The sequence below is a fragment of the Globicephala melas genome, chromosome 7, assembly GCF_963455315.2.
Source record: "Globicephala melas chromosome 7, mGloMel1.2, whole genome shotgun sequence".
NCBI classification, from domain to species: domain Eukaryota; kingdom Metazoa; phylum Chordata; class Mammalia; order Artiodactyla; family Delphinidae; genus Globicephala; species Globicephala melas.
The window spans coordinates 97,748,695-97,765,081 of record NC_083320.1 but is presented as its reverse complement, the minus strand read 5'-3'; the positions used below and the strand labels follow the sequence as shown (position 1 = coordinate 97,765,081).

General features: G+C 45.5%; 1 protein-coding gene across 8 annotated transcripts in view; it reads right to left on the bottom strand.

Moving 5' to 3' along the window:
* NCKAP5 (NCK associated protein 5) overlaps positions 1–16,387 on the bottom strand; it is a 1,056,997-nt gene that overhangs the window by 94,616 nt on the left and 945,994 nt on the right. For 7 of the 8 annotated variants that reach the window (XM_070046011.1, XM_070046013.1, XM_070046014.1 and 4 more), the window contains 4 exons: positions 14,997–15,098; positions 9,967–10,155; positions 1,132–4,892; positions 219–396 (listed from right to left, as the gene is read on the bottom strand). In XM_070046011.1, coding sequence (XP_069902112.1) covers positions 219–396; positions 1,132–4,892; positions 9,967–10,155; positions 14,997–15,098 — 4,230 coding nt within the window. The remainder of the gene's footprint in view (positions 1–218; positions 397–1,131; positions 4,893–9,966; positions 10,156–14,996; positions 15,099–16,387) is intronic. The other variant, XM_070046012.1, reaches the window with a different exon arrangement.

The following is a 16,387-nucleotide window of genomic DNA, read 5'->3' as shown; positions in this document are numbered from 1 at the left end:
AAGACAGCAAGAGTGGAGGGAGCGAGGCCCATTCCAATCTAACTGCCGTCACTCCGCTACAGCGTCACCAAGATTTCCCTCTTTTTTCTCTTTGGCTTTAACCTTCCCTTTCCCCCATACTCTCCTGCCTATATATTTTCATCAGCAAAGGGTAGACAGAACCCAACTAGCCCATCTCAGAACCTGACACTTCATAACCAGGATGGTAAAAGACTTACCAGGGAGCCTTTCGGTATTTCCATATCTGCTTTGGTTTTGATGTTCTTCTTGTGGGTTCCTTGAGTGCCGATAGAGCTGCCGGTGACACAAGAGCCCTGGGAGCTGCCCTTTAACACGCTCCTGCAGGAAACATTATTTGATCCACTTTCGGTCTGTTGAGCTGCTTTCTTATCAACTCTGCAGGTAGAAAGTGATTCCTCTGATCAATTACATTGCTCTTCTGCAATCGCTCTACTTTTCCCAATCCTTTAATGTTTAAAGTAACCTCCGTGTGTCTCTTTGTCTTTAAACCCTTGAGTGATAAGTGTGTCTCACTGGCCTTGGTCAAATCTTCATCTGCTATTCCAGTAGTGTGTCAATTTAGATTTGATAATGCAATGATTTATTTTTATGACTGCTTGTGAGATGGCGGGTGTGTGTGTGAGGGAATAGAGTAAAAACCACTGGGGAATGACTGCTAAATATATTTCTGGCTTAAGATCAGCAGAATCTGTAATTACCTCTGGAAAGTTTCTAAGTTTGCTCGGTACGATCAGTGGGGTCAGCATCCTTTAAAAACGTATGTGTAGTTTTCTTCCATTTCATGCCATGTGGGTATATGCATGATTTCTACTGTAGGCTGGATTTCCATCAACCGTGATAAAACTTACCATTCTTTAATTTCAAAGACCACTGGTTTGGTTACCAAAGCAATGTGGACTAAATTACCATTTTATTGCTAACTTTTCTTTCACTGTTTAAATTCTGGCTAATGTGTAAAAGATTGCTACGATGAATGTCTGCTTGTATGAGAAACATGCTTGACGGGTATTCAGTATGCAGGAAACAAACAACTCTCCCTGTTGGGGGGTGAGGAGAGGGTAGGGTTCTGCACTGCCCTCTCCACTGCCACCCTCTTTGCCAGCACGCTACCTGCTTAGGAGTTCCGTCATAAAGGTGTCTTTCGCTGCACACGGAACAGGGCTGGGTCTATTCCTCGATACAAACTTCACTTGGTCATAAATGTCTGGCGGTGTTTTCAGGTTATTTCTGTTTTGTAAACCACTGTCTGGGCCATCTGCCAGCTCGATGTCCCTGTTAAGTTCGTTTTCCATCTCGCATTGTAGCTCAGGCTTCTTTTTCTCTTTCTTTCTCTCTGATTTTAGCTGTTTGTTTCCAAACCCCAAACCTTTCGCATCTTTCTTTTCTGCTTTGGCTTTGGAGACATCCATCTTCCTGCTACTGAGAGCCGGCAGTCTGCTCCTCCGAAAACCGAACCAGCTGGCAAAAGAAGGCCCGGGCTTCGGCTTCGCGTCCACAGAGGTGGACTTTGTTTGCACTTGGCCCTTTTCCACATTTTCCTGAATGCACAACATGACCTTTTCTTCGATTGTGGGTGAGAGGGGGGCTTCTGGGCTCACAACACCGGTCCTGGTTGTAGACGTGTCTGGATACCTTCCAGAAGTTTCTAGCTTGGAGGTCCTGCTGGTTTCAAAACTGCTGGGATGCCGTGTCCTCCCCGGACTCTGAGGGGCTCCCGGGCCGTCTTTTGGGGTGGACGGGCACCTGCCGTGGTCGCTGGCTGCTTCCTCTGGTGCAGTCACCCTGGCACCTTCTCCCTGGGCGTAGGCCGGCTGCTCTTCTGTTCCGGGTGGGGCGGGGGGCCCTTCGGATTTTGGAAGGATCCTCAAAGGCAACTTGCTTGGACTCCCGTGCTGGCTGCTGGAGCTGCCTGTACTCCCCAGGGAGCCCTGCCTGGAGGAAGGATGCCCCAGGGGCCTCCCAGCACCGGGGAGACCGTCAGACACGGGGGCAGACGCGGTCTTGCTGGGAGAGCCTTCCGTGGAGGAGCTCTGCCGGGTGAGGGAGTTGCCCCTCTCAGCAGTGTTGGTAATAATCTGAGTCCGGACCTTGCCTGGCCCTTCCACGGAGGCCGTGGGGGGCTTGTCCCCTGAGTGAGCGCTGAAACTCTGGCTGCGGGCTTTGGCTCCGTTCATGCCTAGAGCTGGTTTTAGCAGCGGTTTGTTGGAGGACAGGGATCTCTTCACAGACTTGTTTTCTACCGCATCTTTTCCATCGGCCCCAGGGGTGCTACTTTCCAGTGACTCTGGCGTTGCTGTTTCGAGGGGAGGCCCTTCGGCCAAACTCTCCTGTGCTCGTAAACCCAGTGGAGACGCACTTCTTTCGCCTCCTGTGGTCTCAAGGCTGCTGGCGTTCCTGGAGGTCCCTGGCTTATCCTTGCTCACAGCCGCGGAACTTTTCGAGGCTTCGTTGAGGCTGTCTTTTTCATGTTTCCCTGGCACTGTAGAACTCTTCCTGAGCAACTGGGGAGACTTCATGAAGACTTTGAGCCCAACGGGGAGGCGAGTTTTCAGTCCTCTCTCATGAGGGTTTTGACAACCCTGCGGGGTGTTGTGGCTTTTGGAGGGTGCTGATGAGGGACTGCTAACCTGAGATGATGGCGACTCACTTACCCCTAAGAAGGAAGGCTTGGGGGGTGTGGAGACACTGTCATTCAACTGTCCTTTTCTCGCTGGAGACACACCTTTGGAAGACGGTATTTCCAGTGGCTCATGGGTAGCAGGACAGTTCTTGGGAGTCCGTAACCCTATGTCCGTTTGTGTGGTCCCAAGTGTTTGGTGAGGTGGGGTTTTGGGGACACTTCTCTTTGGAGAGACCTTTGGGGGCCCTGGGGCCATCCCAGCAAACGAGCTGGAGGGGCTGTGAGCAGGGCACCTGGTTTGGATCGCTGTTTCTGTGGAGGGCGGAGGGGGAGCGAAGACTGGCTTTTTGAAGGCCACAGAAGGTTTCTTCCCCTGCACTTCTGTCACGGTCTGATTAAAATAAATAATTGGAGCAGAGGATCCTTTCAGAGGGGGGGATTTCAATACTGTCCTCGCCGCCTCACTGGGGACCCCGCTCTCTGGCTTGGCCCATGAAGGTGGCGACAGATAGTCGTAACTGGGCCTGGCGAGCAGCGAGACCGACCTGCCTGGAGGGGACGGCAGGGAGGGCGATCTCAGCCCGGCCTCTGGCCCCGGGTCACAGTGTTTATCCCTCGTGGGGGGCTCGCCATCGTCACTCGGCTGGGCGGGGGGCCTGGGCAGCAGCTGTGACGCTGGAATCTGACTCCTGGAGTACTGGGCCCAGTCCCTTCTGCTGAAGATTTTGGAGCCGTGAGGGAGCTGGGTGGAGGGTTTTGGAATGTGCGAATCTGGCGGTAAAGCAAAGAGGGGCTCTGGGCCTTCAGACTTTTTGAACCGTGAGAGTTTCCCCGGAGCTGGTGATCTCTCAAGAGGCACTGGGCCAGCTGAGGGGACCGTGAGGGAGGCTTCAGGCTCCATTATCCTTGATTTCTGAGGTGAAGGCTTGCCCCTGGTAGGTATTTTTGTCAGACTTTTCTTCTGATAGATGCCCGTGGCCACAGAGGACCTAGAATGACTCTGGCATGATGGAGCGTGTGTTGGTTTGGTCAGTCTTTGTCGCTGAGTGCTTTGCGTCACTGTCCCGGGGTGGAAGGATTCAGTGGGTGTCACGGCAACATCGTCTACTTCTTGTCTTGGAATGTTTCTCTCAGTTTCCTCTTCAGATCTCTTCAAGAAAGGATAGTCTCTAGCAGCAGCCCCTGGCTGTAAGTGAGCAATTCCCTGAGGTAAAAGTTCAGTGTGTTCTGTCTGGGGCCCAGCAGGGGCCTGATGGATGGAAATCTCCTTTCTGGTAACAGTGACCAGGCCAGTCTGGTGAGAGCTGAACTCAATGGGCTCGCCATCTTCTGCATCAAATATGACAGTAATACATTCTTCTGAGGAAGTCCGTTTTACAACCCTTTGCTGCTTAATGAAACTAAACGTCTTTGGCCTGCTCTCGAAGTGGACGGGCACTTGTTTATCTTCCTCCTCAGGAGACGCACGTTGAGATCTTCCGAATCCCACGTGGACGTCCAGGTTCTCCACAGACTTGTCGGCGTCCACAGTCAAAGACACGTCGGAAGGGCTTTTCTCATCACTGCTCTCTATGTGCAGCTCATCCAGGGTTTCGGTGTCATCAGTGTCTGAGAGCTGGAGACTGACAGACAGGCAGCCCTGGCTGTGCGGGTCCCTCTCTCTCTGTACCTGAGGCCCCTGCGCACTTGGGCACTGCTTCCGCTCCAAGGGACAGCTGCTAGCACAACTGGTCAGCTTCTCAGGCCTTTCCCAGGGGTAGACGGAGGAAGTGACTTCTGAACAGTGTCTGCCATTCAGCTCCCAGCCAAAGAGACTGTCAGAAACACTGTGGGTTAATTTACAACCGTGCAGCCTGCAGCCCTGGTGCGGAACTGCCTGGAGCGAGGCTAAGGAGGAAGGGTCCTCTTCGGCATCGTCGTGAGAATCTGTGTCATAAGCAAATGCCTTGTGGGGCTCCTTGCAGGGGCTCCCCGTGTCCGTGGGTTTGCAGGGGGGATATTCCTTGAGGCTGCTACTTTTAATTCCTGGCGAATAGATTCCTTCATTGGAGTTCATGCAATCTTTATAACCCCATTTGGTTATCACTGATGGGGGTTCAAGTAACACTTTTCGCTTCTGGAGCTTTCTGAGTCCTTCCAAAATGTGGCTTTCCTTGATGCGAGTCGGAGGTAGTTCATCTGTGGGACTAGCAAAGCCACTCGGGAGTGAAGAGTCAATACTTAACCTTTTGTCCCAATTTTGTGATGACTGCTAGGAGAGAAAAGGAGACATGAGAAATGATTGAGCTCTGTGGATCACCAATTTATAAAAGGAAAAGGCCATCATTAAACTTAATTCGTTCTAGTGGTTGATAAATATTCACATATAAATGCATTTATTCATTAATTAATTCAAACTAATTCATTAACTACACAGTGATTCTCTACCTTGCCAGGTCCTGAGCTAAGCAGCATATGATATAGATAAGTAGAGGATGAGGACCCTGCTTTCAAGGAGCATGCAACCCCCAGGAGGAGTTGAGCTCAAGGAACCATAAGTCAAGGGATCATATGAGACATACAGGGGTAGCAGGTACTCCAGAATTTCAGACGAGGGAGACCACATGTCTGTTTGGAAAAGAAACACAAAAAGCATATAAGTTTCCTTTTCTTTTCTTTTTTTAAAAAATAAACCTAGCCCTAGAAAGAGAGATAGGTTTGCCTTAGTTTAAAAGTAGAGGAAATGATTTCCAGGTAGAAGAAATGGGAGGGCAAAGACCTCAACTGGAAAAGTATGCTTAAGGAACACTTAGGGAGTAACCAGAAGACACTATGGCTCACTGCTCAGTGTATACGGCAGGTAAAGAGGGTAAATGGAAAAGTGAGTTGGTCCCTGCCTTTACGGTCCCTTCCATTCTAACGACTGAAAGTTAGAATGCCATGTGGCTTCATGACTTTACTCATTGATAGGCAGTGAACATCTGTGAAATGTTTACACAGATAGAGCAGCTGGGCATTTGCTGTTAGAAGTCATAGCAATGGTTCACCTACTAACTTCAAAAGGTCAATTTCCTGTTCTTCATATTTCTCCAAATACCAGTGTTAGTTCTGGAGAAGTGACCGAGAAATGACATAGAAAAAAACATGGCATTCTACTCAGACATTCATATTTATCAAATTACTGCTAGCAAGAAACAGAATGGCAGAGGAGGAAGCTTACATTGACCAAGCATTTGCTGTGTACCAGCCCCTGACCCGGTGCTTTGATTTAATTTTCAGAACAATACCATGAGGGAGACATTATCAGTTCTATTTTACTAGGCGGGAAGGTGAGATTCAGCAAGACCCGTCCTTTGGAGATCACATAGTTAAGGAACAGCTGGAGCAAAGGTTTGAACTCTGGTCTCCTGGGTCCTTCCTATGACTCACTTCTGAAGTGGCTGTGTGGAGATCTGAACCCAGGCAATCTGGCTCTAGAGACTGCACCGTCAATCTGGATGCGATACTGCTGGAATGAAGCTTAGCCTCTGTTCTACCCTCTGTATTAGCCAAAGTCATAATAGAGACCATAGGTTATTCCAACACCCCTCTTTTGAATGGAACTTGCGGAGTTTAATCACAAACCGGCACTCGGGGAAACTGGGAGGCTCTGACCTAATGACTTTTTTCTTTTAAAAGGCTATATAATTAACGATGAAGAATGTCTATGCATGAATCTGGTGGTTTCAGATGTGCACTCTGCACCAGTCTTGGCTAAGAGTACAGCTCCTGTTGGCACCTCCACACCAGCTGCCCTGCTGCTCCAGGACTCTGAACACCTGAGCGCTCATAAGCAGAGGTCAACTCCATGTCAGAAACTTGCCTTGGAATCTCAGCTTTTTAGTAAGCTGTGAGCATCTGCTTACATCTAAAACTTTCTCATAAAAATTGTATGATTGTTAAAAATCATACAAATCTTGTCATCAACAATATGTCTTGTTTATTTTTTCTTTATTTGTTATATGCATATTGGTTTTAAGTCAAATTATATATTCTCTTTGGAAAATTCTCCAGGGTCCGAAGTTGCTGTGCATAGATTCTATTTTGGTGATGCTTCCCCTTCCCCCTCCTCTTCTGCTGTGCCATTAAAAGCTCCTTCGGAGATCAGAAGAAACCCCTTCGGTAAGTCTGGGTATTACAGACTGACCAGTGAGCAGACTGCCACAGCTTGGGTTTCTAAGAATTTCCATGATCCTGATGTCACGTTCACAAAAAAGAAGAGAAGCCAAGGCAAAAGCACCCTCTTAGAGCTTGAAAGGGGCAGATTTGTTCCTGCCATAGATGTGCTCTGTGTCTGCCTACCCACTTCCCTTCTGCTTCCCCGCAGCCTGCCCATGCTGCGGTCTGCGTCATCCCAGGGCCCAAGGCTGCAAACCTCCCAGGGCCCTGGCTCCCCACCCTGTGAGATTAGCCACATTCCTGCAACAGTTTTCCAAAGGAGGTCATGGTATTTAATAGCTTGAGAAAGGTTGAGGATAATCTTGAAACTTGAAAAAAAGCATGAATCTCCTATTGGGGAGATGGTGGGACGAAGCTGGCATTTCATATTGGTGGCTTCATTCTTTGCAGGGAAAAGTCAGAAGAGAGTTGCTCTGGGGAGCAGGGCAGCTGGCTGAAAGATGCTGCTGCTAAGGTAGGAGCCTCGGTTTAACGCCCACAGTTCTTTCCTATTTCTTGACTAGACAACAATTTTACACATTCTTTTTTTTTTTTAAATGACATTCTTGGTCTTAATGGAAACAAACCCATCCCAACAACTGGGACTCCTCCACGTTTTAGGCTGATTCAAGGAGGTCAGTCTAGCAGAATGGTTAAGGTTCTGGAACCAACTGCCCAGCTCCGCTTACTGGCTATGAGACCTTGGGATGGATATTTAATTTCTCAGCACCTCAGTTTACTTCTCTGTGAAATGGAGGAAATAGGAGAACCTACTTAATAAGCTAGCACGAGCATTAAATGAGCTAGTACTTATGAAGAGCTGACAAAGCTGACATGTGGTCATTACTCAATAATACAAGCCAGATTCCTCCATGGAGGGCAGGCCAGTGCATTTCATGTAGGCTTCCCTTCTGTTTCTACACACAAAAAAATTAAAAAAAATACTTATGAACTACTAAAGAACCATTGGTCATATATTTGTTATTACATAGGTTAATATTATATTCACATTCAAATTTTTATTGTATGAATTTATTATGTAAGTTAATACTAAATGAGTACCTGGTACATGGTAAGAACTTAAGAAGTTCCTTAAATAATATCAACTTAAAATGTCTTCAAGACTTCTTCCCTGGTGGCCCAGTGGTTAAGAATCACCTGCCAATGTAGGGGACACGGGTTCAAGCCCTGGTCTGGGAAGATCCCACGTGCTGCGGAGCAACTAAGCCCGTGCGCCACGACTACTGAGCCTGCGCTCTAGAGTCCGCGAGCCACAACTACTGAAGCCCGTGTGCCACAACTACTGAAGCCCGCACGCCTAGAGCCCTTGCTCCGCAACAAGAGAAGCCACCGCAATGAGAAGCCTGCGCACCGCAACGAAGAGTAGCCCCTGCTCGCTGCAACTTGAGTAAGCCCGTGCGCAGCAATGAAGACCCCACGCAGCCAAAAATAAATAAACAAATAAAAATAAAATAAAATAAAATAAAATAAACTGTCTTCATGAGACTGGGTCTAGTTTGCTGGATCCCTGAGAATTAGGACTTTTCTCTGGGAGATGTGGCAGGCACGCTGGTACTCCACAGCCATTTTGAGACGGGACACTGTTAAATCTCCAGATGATGGCTAACGGAGTGTGTATGAAGTGTCTTAAGAACCTTATTTCTCCTCTTTCAGGGAAGAGATGTCCCTAGGATATCGAGGGTTGTTCTAACTGGAAAAATTTCAAGGAAGAAAGAAAAGAAAAGAAAAGAAAAAAGGCTCAGAGAGAGAGAGAAAGAGCTGTGAATGAAAAGAGCAGAGCAGGGGGCTCTGGGAGCCAGCAATATTCAGAGACAAAGAGAGGGAACATCCCCCCCCACCACCACCTCCCCAGTCTGCTAAGGGCCAGGTTCCTAGCAGTCATTATTCAGAACTCCGAACAGCTCCTTAGAAGGAGCAATTCTGATAACACCCCAGCCTCCGCACTTTGCACTGTAAGTCTGAGTGCGAGGGAATAAGCTCTAAATTCAAGCTTGCAATCTTGTTCTGAGTTCTTGTTCAGAGTATGAAAAACCTCCTCCCTCACCCAAATTTTCTGGCAGTTATGGAATTTCCCTGGTTTCTTTTGCTTCTGAAGTCATAAACTAAATTTATACAGATGACAGAAAACCGATCTCCAAATATTCGAATTCAGGGTTTCCATTCTCCTGTACTCTTTGTTTCTCTTTAACATTAGGAAACTGCAGAAACAGCGATTCCAGATTCCTGGCTTATACCAGTGTGCAAAGATGTTTATTCAAATCGTGAAGGAATCTTCAGCTGGGTGAGCCCACTTTACAGATGGAGTCATTCCAGCCGTAAGAGTTATTTAAAAATCTGGTAGAGGAACTCCTGGCATCTAAGTAGAGACATGCTCGACTTTCACTGAAGCCATAGCGCTTGTCATCTACCATGGAATTCTCCCTCTCTACTGTGCCACCCTCTAACTTACAGCCATAATATTAGTGTTTTAGGAGGCTATTGCCTTGATTAAAGGTCAATATAATACATGCTATTTTTGAGCAGTAAACTCCTACAAAGCTAATGATACTTCCAGACCTTTCGGCCATCCATTCGGAGAGAATGCACCGCTCTCCCTATTCTCTAGAAGAAAACCTTTTCTTTGAGTTCTCACGGGATGCTCAGTCTGGAATGACTTGGCACGTGGGCAAGTCCACTCTCGTTTGCAGCGGACATTAACAAGTCTCTCTGAGCATCACAGGCACGATGTCCATAAAACTACTTGAAAATGTCTTAGTCGGTCTGAAGCGTGGTCAGTTCCATTAGGCCAGGGCTCCAGTTCCAACTCGATGTAAATCTGGGAATTCGGTGGGCTCCACCGAAGCACAGAAGGGAAAATGTCTTTCTCTCCCAAACTCCCTCCCATGATGGCCTCGTCATCTGAGGTTGAATCATCACGCCACTTCTCACTGGCTGTGTGACTTCTAGCAAGGAACTTAACCGTCTCTAGACAATTTCCTCTTCCATGTGATGGGGAGAAGTGTAAACAAACAAGAACTCAGTAAATGGTCATTTCCTTCTTCGCCTCCCTCCCACCTTCCGCCTTCCTACCGGAAGAGGCTTCTTTTCTGGTTCTCTCTGACGCTGCAGTGCCCTGAAAGGAGCCTTACCCTTTTCCTGAGGTTCTTCCCATCATGCCACGTGTAGGAGGAGCCGCTGGAGTATTCGCTGCAGGCGCTCGAGAGAGACAGCTCGCTGCTGCTACAGCTGCTTCGAGTACAGAGATGACCGCGGATGGCAACCCCCATGCCAGGGCGTTTCAAAGCAGGGGTTCCTGATTTTGTGTTCAGCTGGCATTCCTAAAAAAAGCAGGACAGCTCTGAGCGAGGACTTTGCTAAGGGAGAGAGGAAATCCCAGCTCAACATCATAATGAGGTAGGAGCGAATACAGCACTGTGGTTAGAAACACAGACTTTGGGGTCGACAGACTAGGGGTTCAAATCTTGGCTATGACTCTGACTAACATGCCTGGGAAATGATATAATCTTTTAGAGCTACATTTTCTTTTTTAAAAAGTGAAGAATAATAATACCGTGCACCATTTAGGGTCACTGCAAGGACCAAGTGAGTTTCTAGATGAGAAGCATACAGCATAGGATCTGGCCTAAGCAGGTGCTCACTTATTATGAGCTGCCATCGTTAGGCAGAAATATGACACTGGGAGTGTTCCATTTTATCCAGTCATGCTGGTTAAAGAATCAGATCAATATCAAGACATGACTTTAATGCTACAAAAGGAAGAAGACAGAGCAGCACCTTTGGCTTAAGGGTTCAAGAGCATGGGCCCTGGACTGGAGTCTAGCGACCTGGCTCTCAGGCTACCAGTGCCACCAGATATGAGATATTGAGAAAGAAAGCATTTAACTTCCATGGACCTTATTGTCTTCTGGTGTAGGGTGGGACAGTTCTCCCAGATCACTCTTATAATCCCTATGGCTCTGATAACATCATTATAAGTCTGGGATCGAATGCCCAGGAAGCCATGTACTGTAATGGAACACCAAACCTGGGAATCATGAGGCTCTGTTGTAAAGATCCTAGGACTCTTCATATCAGTTGGCTATCCAAATGGTAAAGATTCTCACATCAAACAGATCTGGGTCCCGCACAGAAGGATCCAAGCAGTTAGAATTCTAGTGGGTCTGCGTAAGGCACAGGTGACAAAGCTGTAGACACCCCAGAACGTCGTGACAGCCACATTATAGGCCCCTAATGTAACAGATGAAGCTCCACTAACTGGACAGGCTAAATTAATTTAGCAGCCCGATCACAAGAATGGGATCTCTCCATTACAGTCTCATTCCTGTCCCCTATCTAGAAAAGCTTTGTCTCAGAAACTCATTGATGGGAAACCATCTGTCTTTGTGTCACTGGCGGAATGGCAAGTCTCTTACTTGTGCAATCTATTGACACTTTATGGCTGCCTTTAGTACCTGGGTACATATCACTGTTCTCCAAATGCAATTCCAACTGACGATGACTAAACACCAGCTTGGGGAAGGAAGGTAATGCTGTTCTGGGAGCACTCGTGGTCAATAGGAAATCCCTGCATTGGTACAGAGGGCATGTTTAATTTGCTGTCTAATCAATATCCATAATGCTTAATAATGTTAGATTTTCAATATCAGGCATCTGCCTTGCTATCGATACTTCATTTTGGCTGCACGATAATCTCTTTAAGTGATCTGAAAATGCCAAGGAACTTTACTACTCTATTTTTCCCCCTGAAATTTGGCTCTAAATACCACGGAAAGGAGAAAGTCGTCTTAAAATCCAGCTTTCAGCGATACTTATTGATTTATGACCTCATTTACTGCCAGATGTAACTTAGTTAAGGGGAGTTCACGTTTGTATCTCAACAGCTACCCTCTGCCCGTGGTCCCAATGCACAGGAGCACGATGCAGTTAGGCCTCAGGCACGGCACACACATCTGGAACATGCCCTGAACAGACTTGTAGAAATACCACATCGTGAGCCACTTGGACTTGGGCGTCTTCTCTTTTCTCCGTCCCATTCTCTGGTATTTTGCTGTTTGGTTCAGCAGGGCGGTGGCTTTTATTTAGGACTACCTCTGCTCTGAAACTTGCGTCTACTATCCGGAGAGAGATCACACCCATGTCCTTTGAGGCCATCCGATCTAAACTTCTCCCATGGCTTTTTTCACGCCCTGCGCAGGTGTCAGTCACCGTTTATATTCTACCTTTTCCCAAAGTACTGAAGCTTATCTGTGATTTCTCTCTGTCTTTCCCATCTATACCTTCCCGCCTCACCTATCAAAATACTGTCTATTTTTACAACTCAACTCAGTTCCCAGGCCTCTATTTAACAAATAAGCTTCCTTGCCCAGTTGTCACACATGTGTGCACCTCGATACAGATGTTGGATTAAGATGACAGGACTAGAACTCAGAAGATGAGCTGGAGGAGGGAGGCATTGTTGCCTCTCCCTTGACCTTGAACTTGAGATGCCCGGATGTGATGGAGGACACAGTTGGGAGGTGGGGAAGGCCCATCAATGTCATGTGGGTCAGGTAGGGCTGGGGTAGTTATGCACAGAAGTGTCCTCTAAGCCGGGCTTTTCATCCTTTCATGGGCACAGAAGTCATCCCCGATCTTGTTAAATACAGACGTTGATTCAGTAATTCTGAGGTGGGGTCTGAGATGTAGTATTTTAAGAAATTCCCAGGTGCTTTGATGCTGCTGGCCCAGGGCCTGTGCTTTGAGTAGAAAGCCCCTAGCCTAGGAGGAGCGATGAGAGATGATTACCTCTCATGTGCGTTACTTGGTAGCAAGTTGTGTGTCTCACAGTGTGACCTGGGCTATGCTGAGGAGGATGAAAGGAGTGGTGTGAGCCCTCCCTTGGAGCAGTGTACTGGGGAGGGTGTGTGTGTGTGTGCGTGTGTGTGTGTGTGTGTGTGTGTGTGTGTGTGTGTGTGTGAGCAGTGTACTGGGGAGGGTGTGTGTGTGTGTGTGTGTGTGTGTGCAGTGTACTGGGGAGGGTGTGTGTGTGTGTGTGTGTGTGTGGTGGGGTGATTACAGAGTAATTCTTTGCCAAGAAGAGGAAGGGGCGAGTCCTCTCTACTGGTAAATTCTCCCACCTTTCCCTGACCTTGGGCAACCAATGTTGGAATTTAATAAGGGACCCAGAATCTCTGACATCATGGCTGAAAAGTGAGCTCCTCTGTCCTGAAGTTTCTTCCCTCATCAGCACATGATTATCATGTAGGATTACCTGCTCCAATAAATAACTGTTCTGTGATTGAGCGGCTGAACACAAAGGCCACTTATAAGGTTTAAATCCTGGCTCTCTCACTGGCTAACTCTTTGACCTTGGGAAAATTATTTAACTCCTCCATGCCTCAGTTTCCTTCTTTCTACCTGGAGATAATGAAAGCACCTACCACATAAGATCAATGTGAACAGCCCCTGCCAATTAGTAGTAGTTCGCTTAATAATACTTAGTAACTACTAGTGACAGTAAAACTTAGTAACTATCAGGTTTTACTACTATTACTAAAAATGTTTCTTTTTTAAATATGTGTGTGTCTTGGCTTTTCAACAAAATTATGCTTTATAGCCTCCCTAAGGGACCATGCATTACACTTCTTAATATGCCATCATGGTCTTACACATGGGCGCTGTGATGAGAAACAGCCAGAAGTGTGTGTACTTTATTTCCACGGGTCACTGACGTGACCTTCTGTAGAGACACACCAGTAGGCACTTTTCTCTATTCTCATTCTCCACCTTCGCCATGTTCTTCTGTGGCCGTGGCACGCGGCCAAATACATAAGAACGCAAGAGGGCTAAAGCAGCGGAGATTTCGTTATGGCTCCTGTTAGCAGCTACTGTGTTATGTACATTTTATACATTATCTTATTTAATCCTCACTACAACTCTCAGAAATAGAAAAAAATCATCATTTTTTCTCATTTTCCAGAAGGGGAAGCTGAGGCACTGAGGTGTTCAAATATTGTCCAAGGTCACCCAGTCAATACAACATTCTGATGTCAGGCCCAGGTCCCAGCCTCTATGAGATAGCTCCAAGTAAGGCCCCTGACAATCAGCAGAACTCCTGCACGTATACAGACTTCCTTCCAAAACATCCTCCTGAGAAGAGTCGTAATTAGTAATAGATAATGATTATCATTAAAATTCTTCTTTGCCACAAGATGTATGTTGTTTCCGTTGCAACATTATCCTAATTGTGTTGATTTAATTGGCAAAGCATACCATTTACACTATTCAAAGTGTCTTTTTCCCATAGTGTATTTTAGATTACCACCTTGAAGCACTCATATGCTTTAACATCCTTACTATGAGAAATGCAATACAAAATCCATAATTTTAGTTAAAAAAAGGAGAGAGACACAGAGAATGAAGGCAAGGATTTCTTGGATAAAAACTGCAACTTAAAAAAATTCCTGATCTTAAGGCCATATTATAGATTGGATGCCATTAAGGTCTTCATGAATGTTTAAAGCGACAGCATTCCACTGACATTTAATTCCAATCTAACTTGAGAATATTTACCTTCGATATAGACTCTCCTAGCTACACTTATAAAATTATACAGTAAAATAAAAGGCCAGTCATCCACAAATGTCCATCTGTCATTGTTTTAAGCCTAACACTTTTCATTATATATTTATTTGGCTCTTGTGTTTTTCAAGATACTTTTTTTATGTCAATGAGAGTTAAAAACCACGCTGGTTAAAGTTTTGCCAAATAAGCACAAAGATAACCCTAGCTGAAGAAAAAAAAAGTACAGACCATGAATTTTTAAAAGTTCATACATAATATATCATAAAAGTAGGATGAGTAATATGGGACATGGGCTTTAATAAAAAGCTCCTTGGCCATTTCTCAGAGACTTTGAGATGTAATCAATACCCAAAAAGGTATCTTGGGGACGAGGCAAGATTTATGATATTTTTGCCGAGAGTGACACTTTCTGCTTACTTCATCAGCTGGGGGACATGATATTGAATTGCAGAGAACACAAGAAAGGAAAGTATTTTTAATCTGCCTGACAGTGCTTCAAGGATGCGCTTTATGGTTCACTTGTGACATCATTTCTGATGGAAGGAAGGAAAAGAACAACCTGAACAAGTGTTCTGAAGGCGACAGGGAAACTCACGTGCATTTCAACATCAGTTCGTGAGTGCGTCAGACTCCGGCTTCTTTCCACATCTGAGAGCAAATCCCCGGTTGAAAGATCTAAGATGCGTGAGTGAAGTTTCTGGGTAAAAACAGGCAGAAATTTTGAACAGTGTTGATTTAATTGTTTGTTTCAAATCTTGCCTTGGACAGGTAAATCTCAAAAGAGTTGACATTTCTAGATTAGATAACATATCCTAACTCAAAAAAGTTTATCTGAGTTTATCAGTGTTCTATATATACACATGTGCAATTACACATTATAAACAATAATCACACTTTCACAGTCTGTCGGTATGTGTTGGAAAATAAGCAGTAAGGAAAAAGAAACAGCAAGAAAAATGTGAATACCCCAATACACTTATTGGCTTTTGATACTAACATTAAATTAACTTTTGATATTCACATTAAAAAGCACTCACCATGTTAACCTTATTATGTTGAGTAGTGGTTAAAATCTGAGCAAATGATTATAAAAGTGACCTTATTTCTAAACAGCACTGATCTTGTGACATCTTCCCTCGCACACATTTTAACTCAAAGTCATTAACGCCATCTGTTAGGAACAATTAATGTGAATAGAAAATAATTGCATTAGGGATCTGGGGACTTGGAGGGCTTTGTGCATTAATATTCACATGCTATTCGATTATATACTCAATTCTTTATTTCAGCTTTGCTTGGGTGGCCTGCTAAACCAGGGACATTTCACTACATTAATCTTTATCCTAATTATTAAGGCTTTTCTGTAGATATTAAATTTGATCTTTTTAATTGCAAATAAATAAAACTCGTGATTTATGTCTAATGTTTCTGCTAGGCTGATGACATTTTAAAAATGGTACTCACAGCCTGGTTTGTCTTGGTTACAACTTTTGTGACTTCAGACACTAAAAAATCGAATCGAATAAGTAAATAACGTGGCTGAGATGCCTCCCTCACCTCTGAAAAGTGTTTCTATTCCTTTTCTTCCCCGGAAAGGCCTTGCTGCATACTGATGTTGATCTGGGAAATGACTAGTTCTCTGCCAATAATTAATGCTAGGATCATCTTAGCGTGCAGGGGTTGCCCAAGGGTCACTTTGTCCCAGCAGATCCACCATGTTGTCAGCAGGGCTGTGAACTCCACTAAAATGAGCCATATTTACTGTTCCCCATTTTCCTTCAGGTTGAACTTGTGTGAAAGCCCTGTGTACCTGGTTAGTTAGTCACTCAACAAACATCTATTCAGCACCCACTGAAGGATAAGCACTCTGGTAGCATTGCACTGCATCCATCTGCAGGAATAAAGGCAGTTTTTTTTTTTTTTTTTTTTTCCTGCTATGGATCAGTTCTCCTTCTTATCAGTAGAGCTTAAAATCATTTGCCTCAG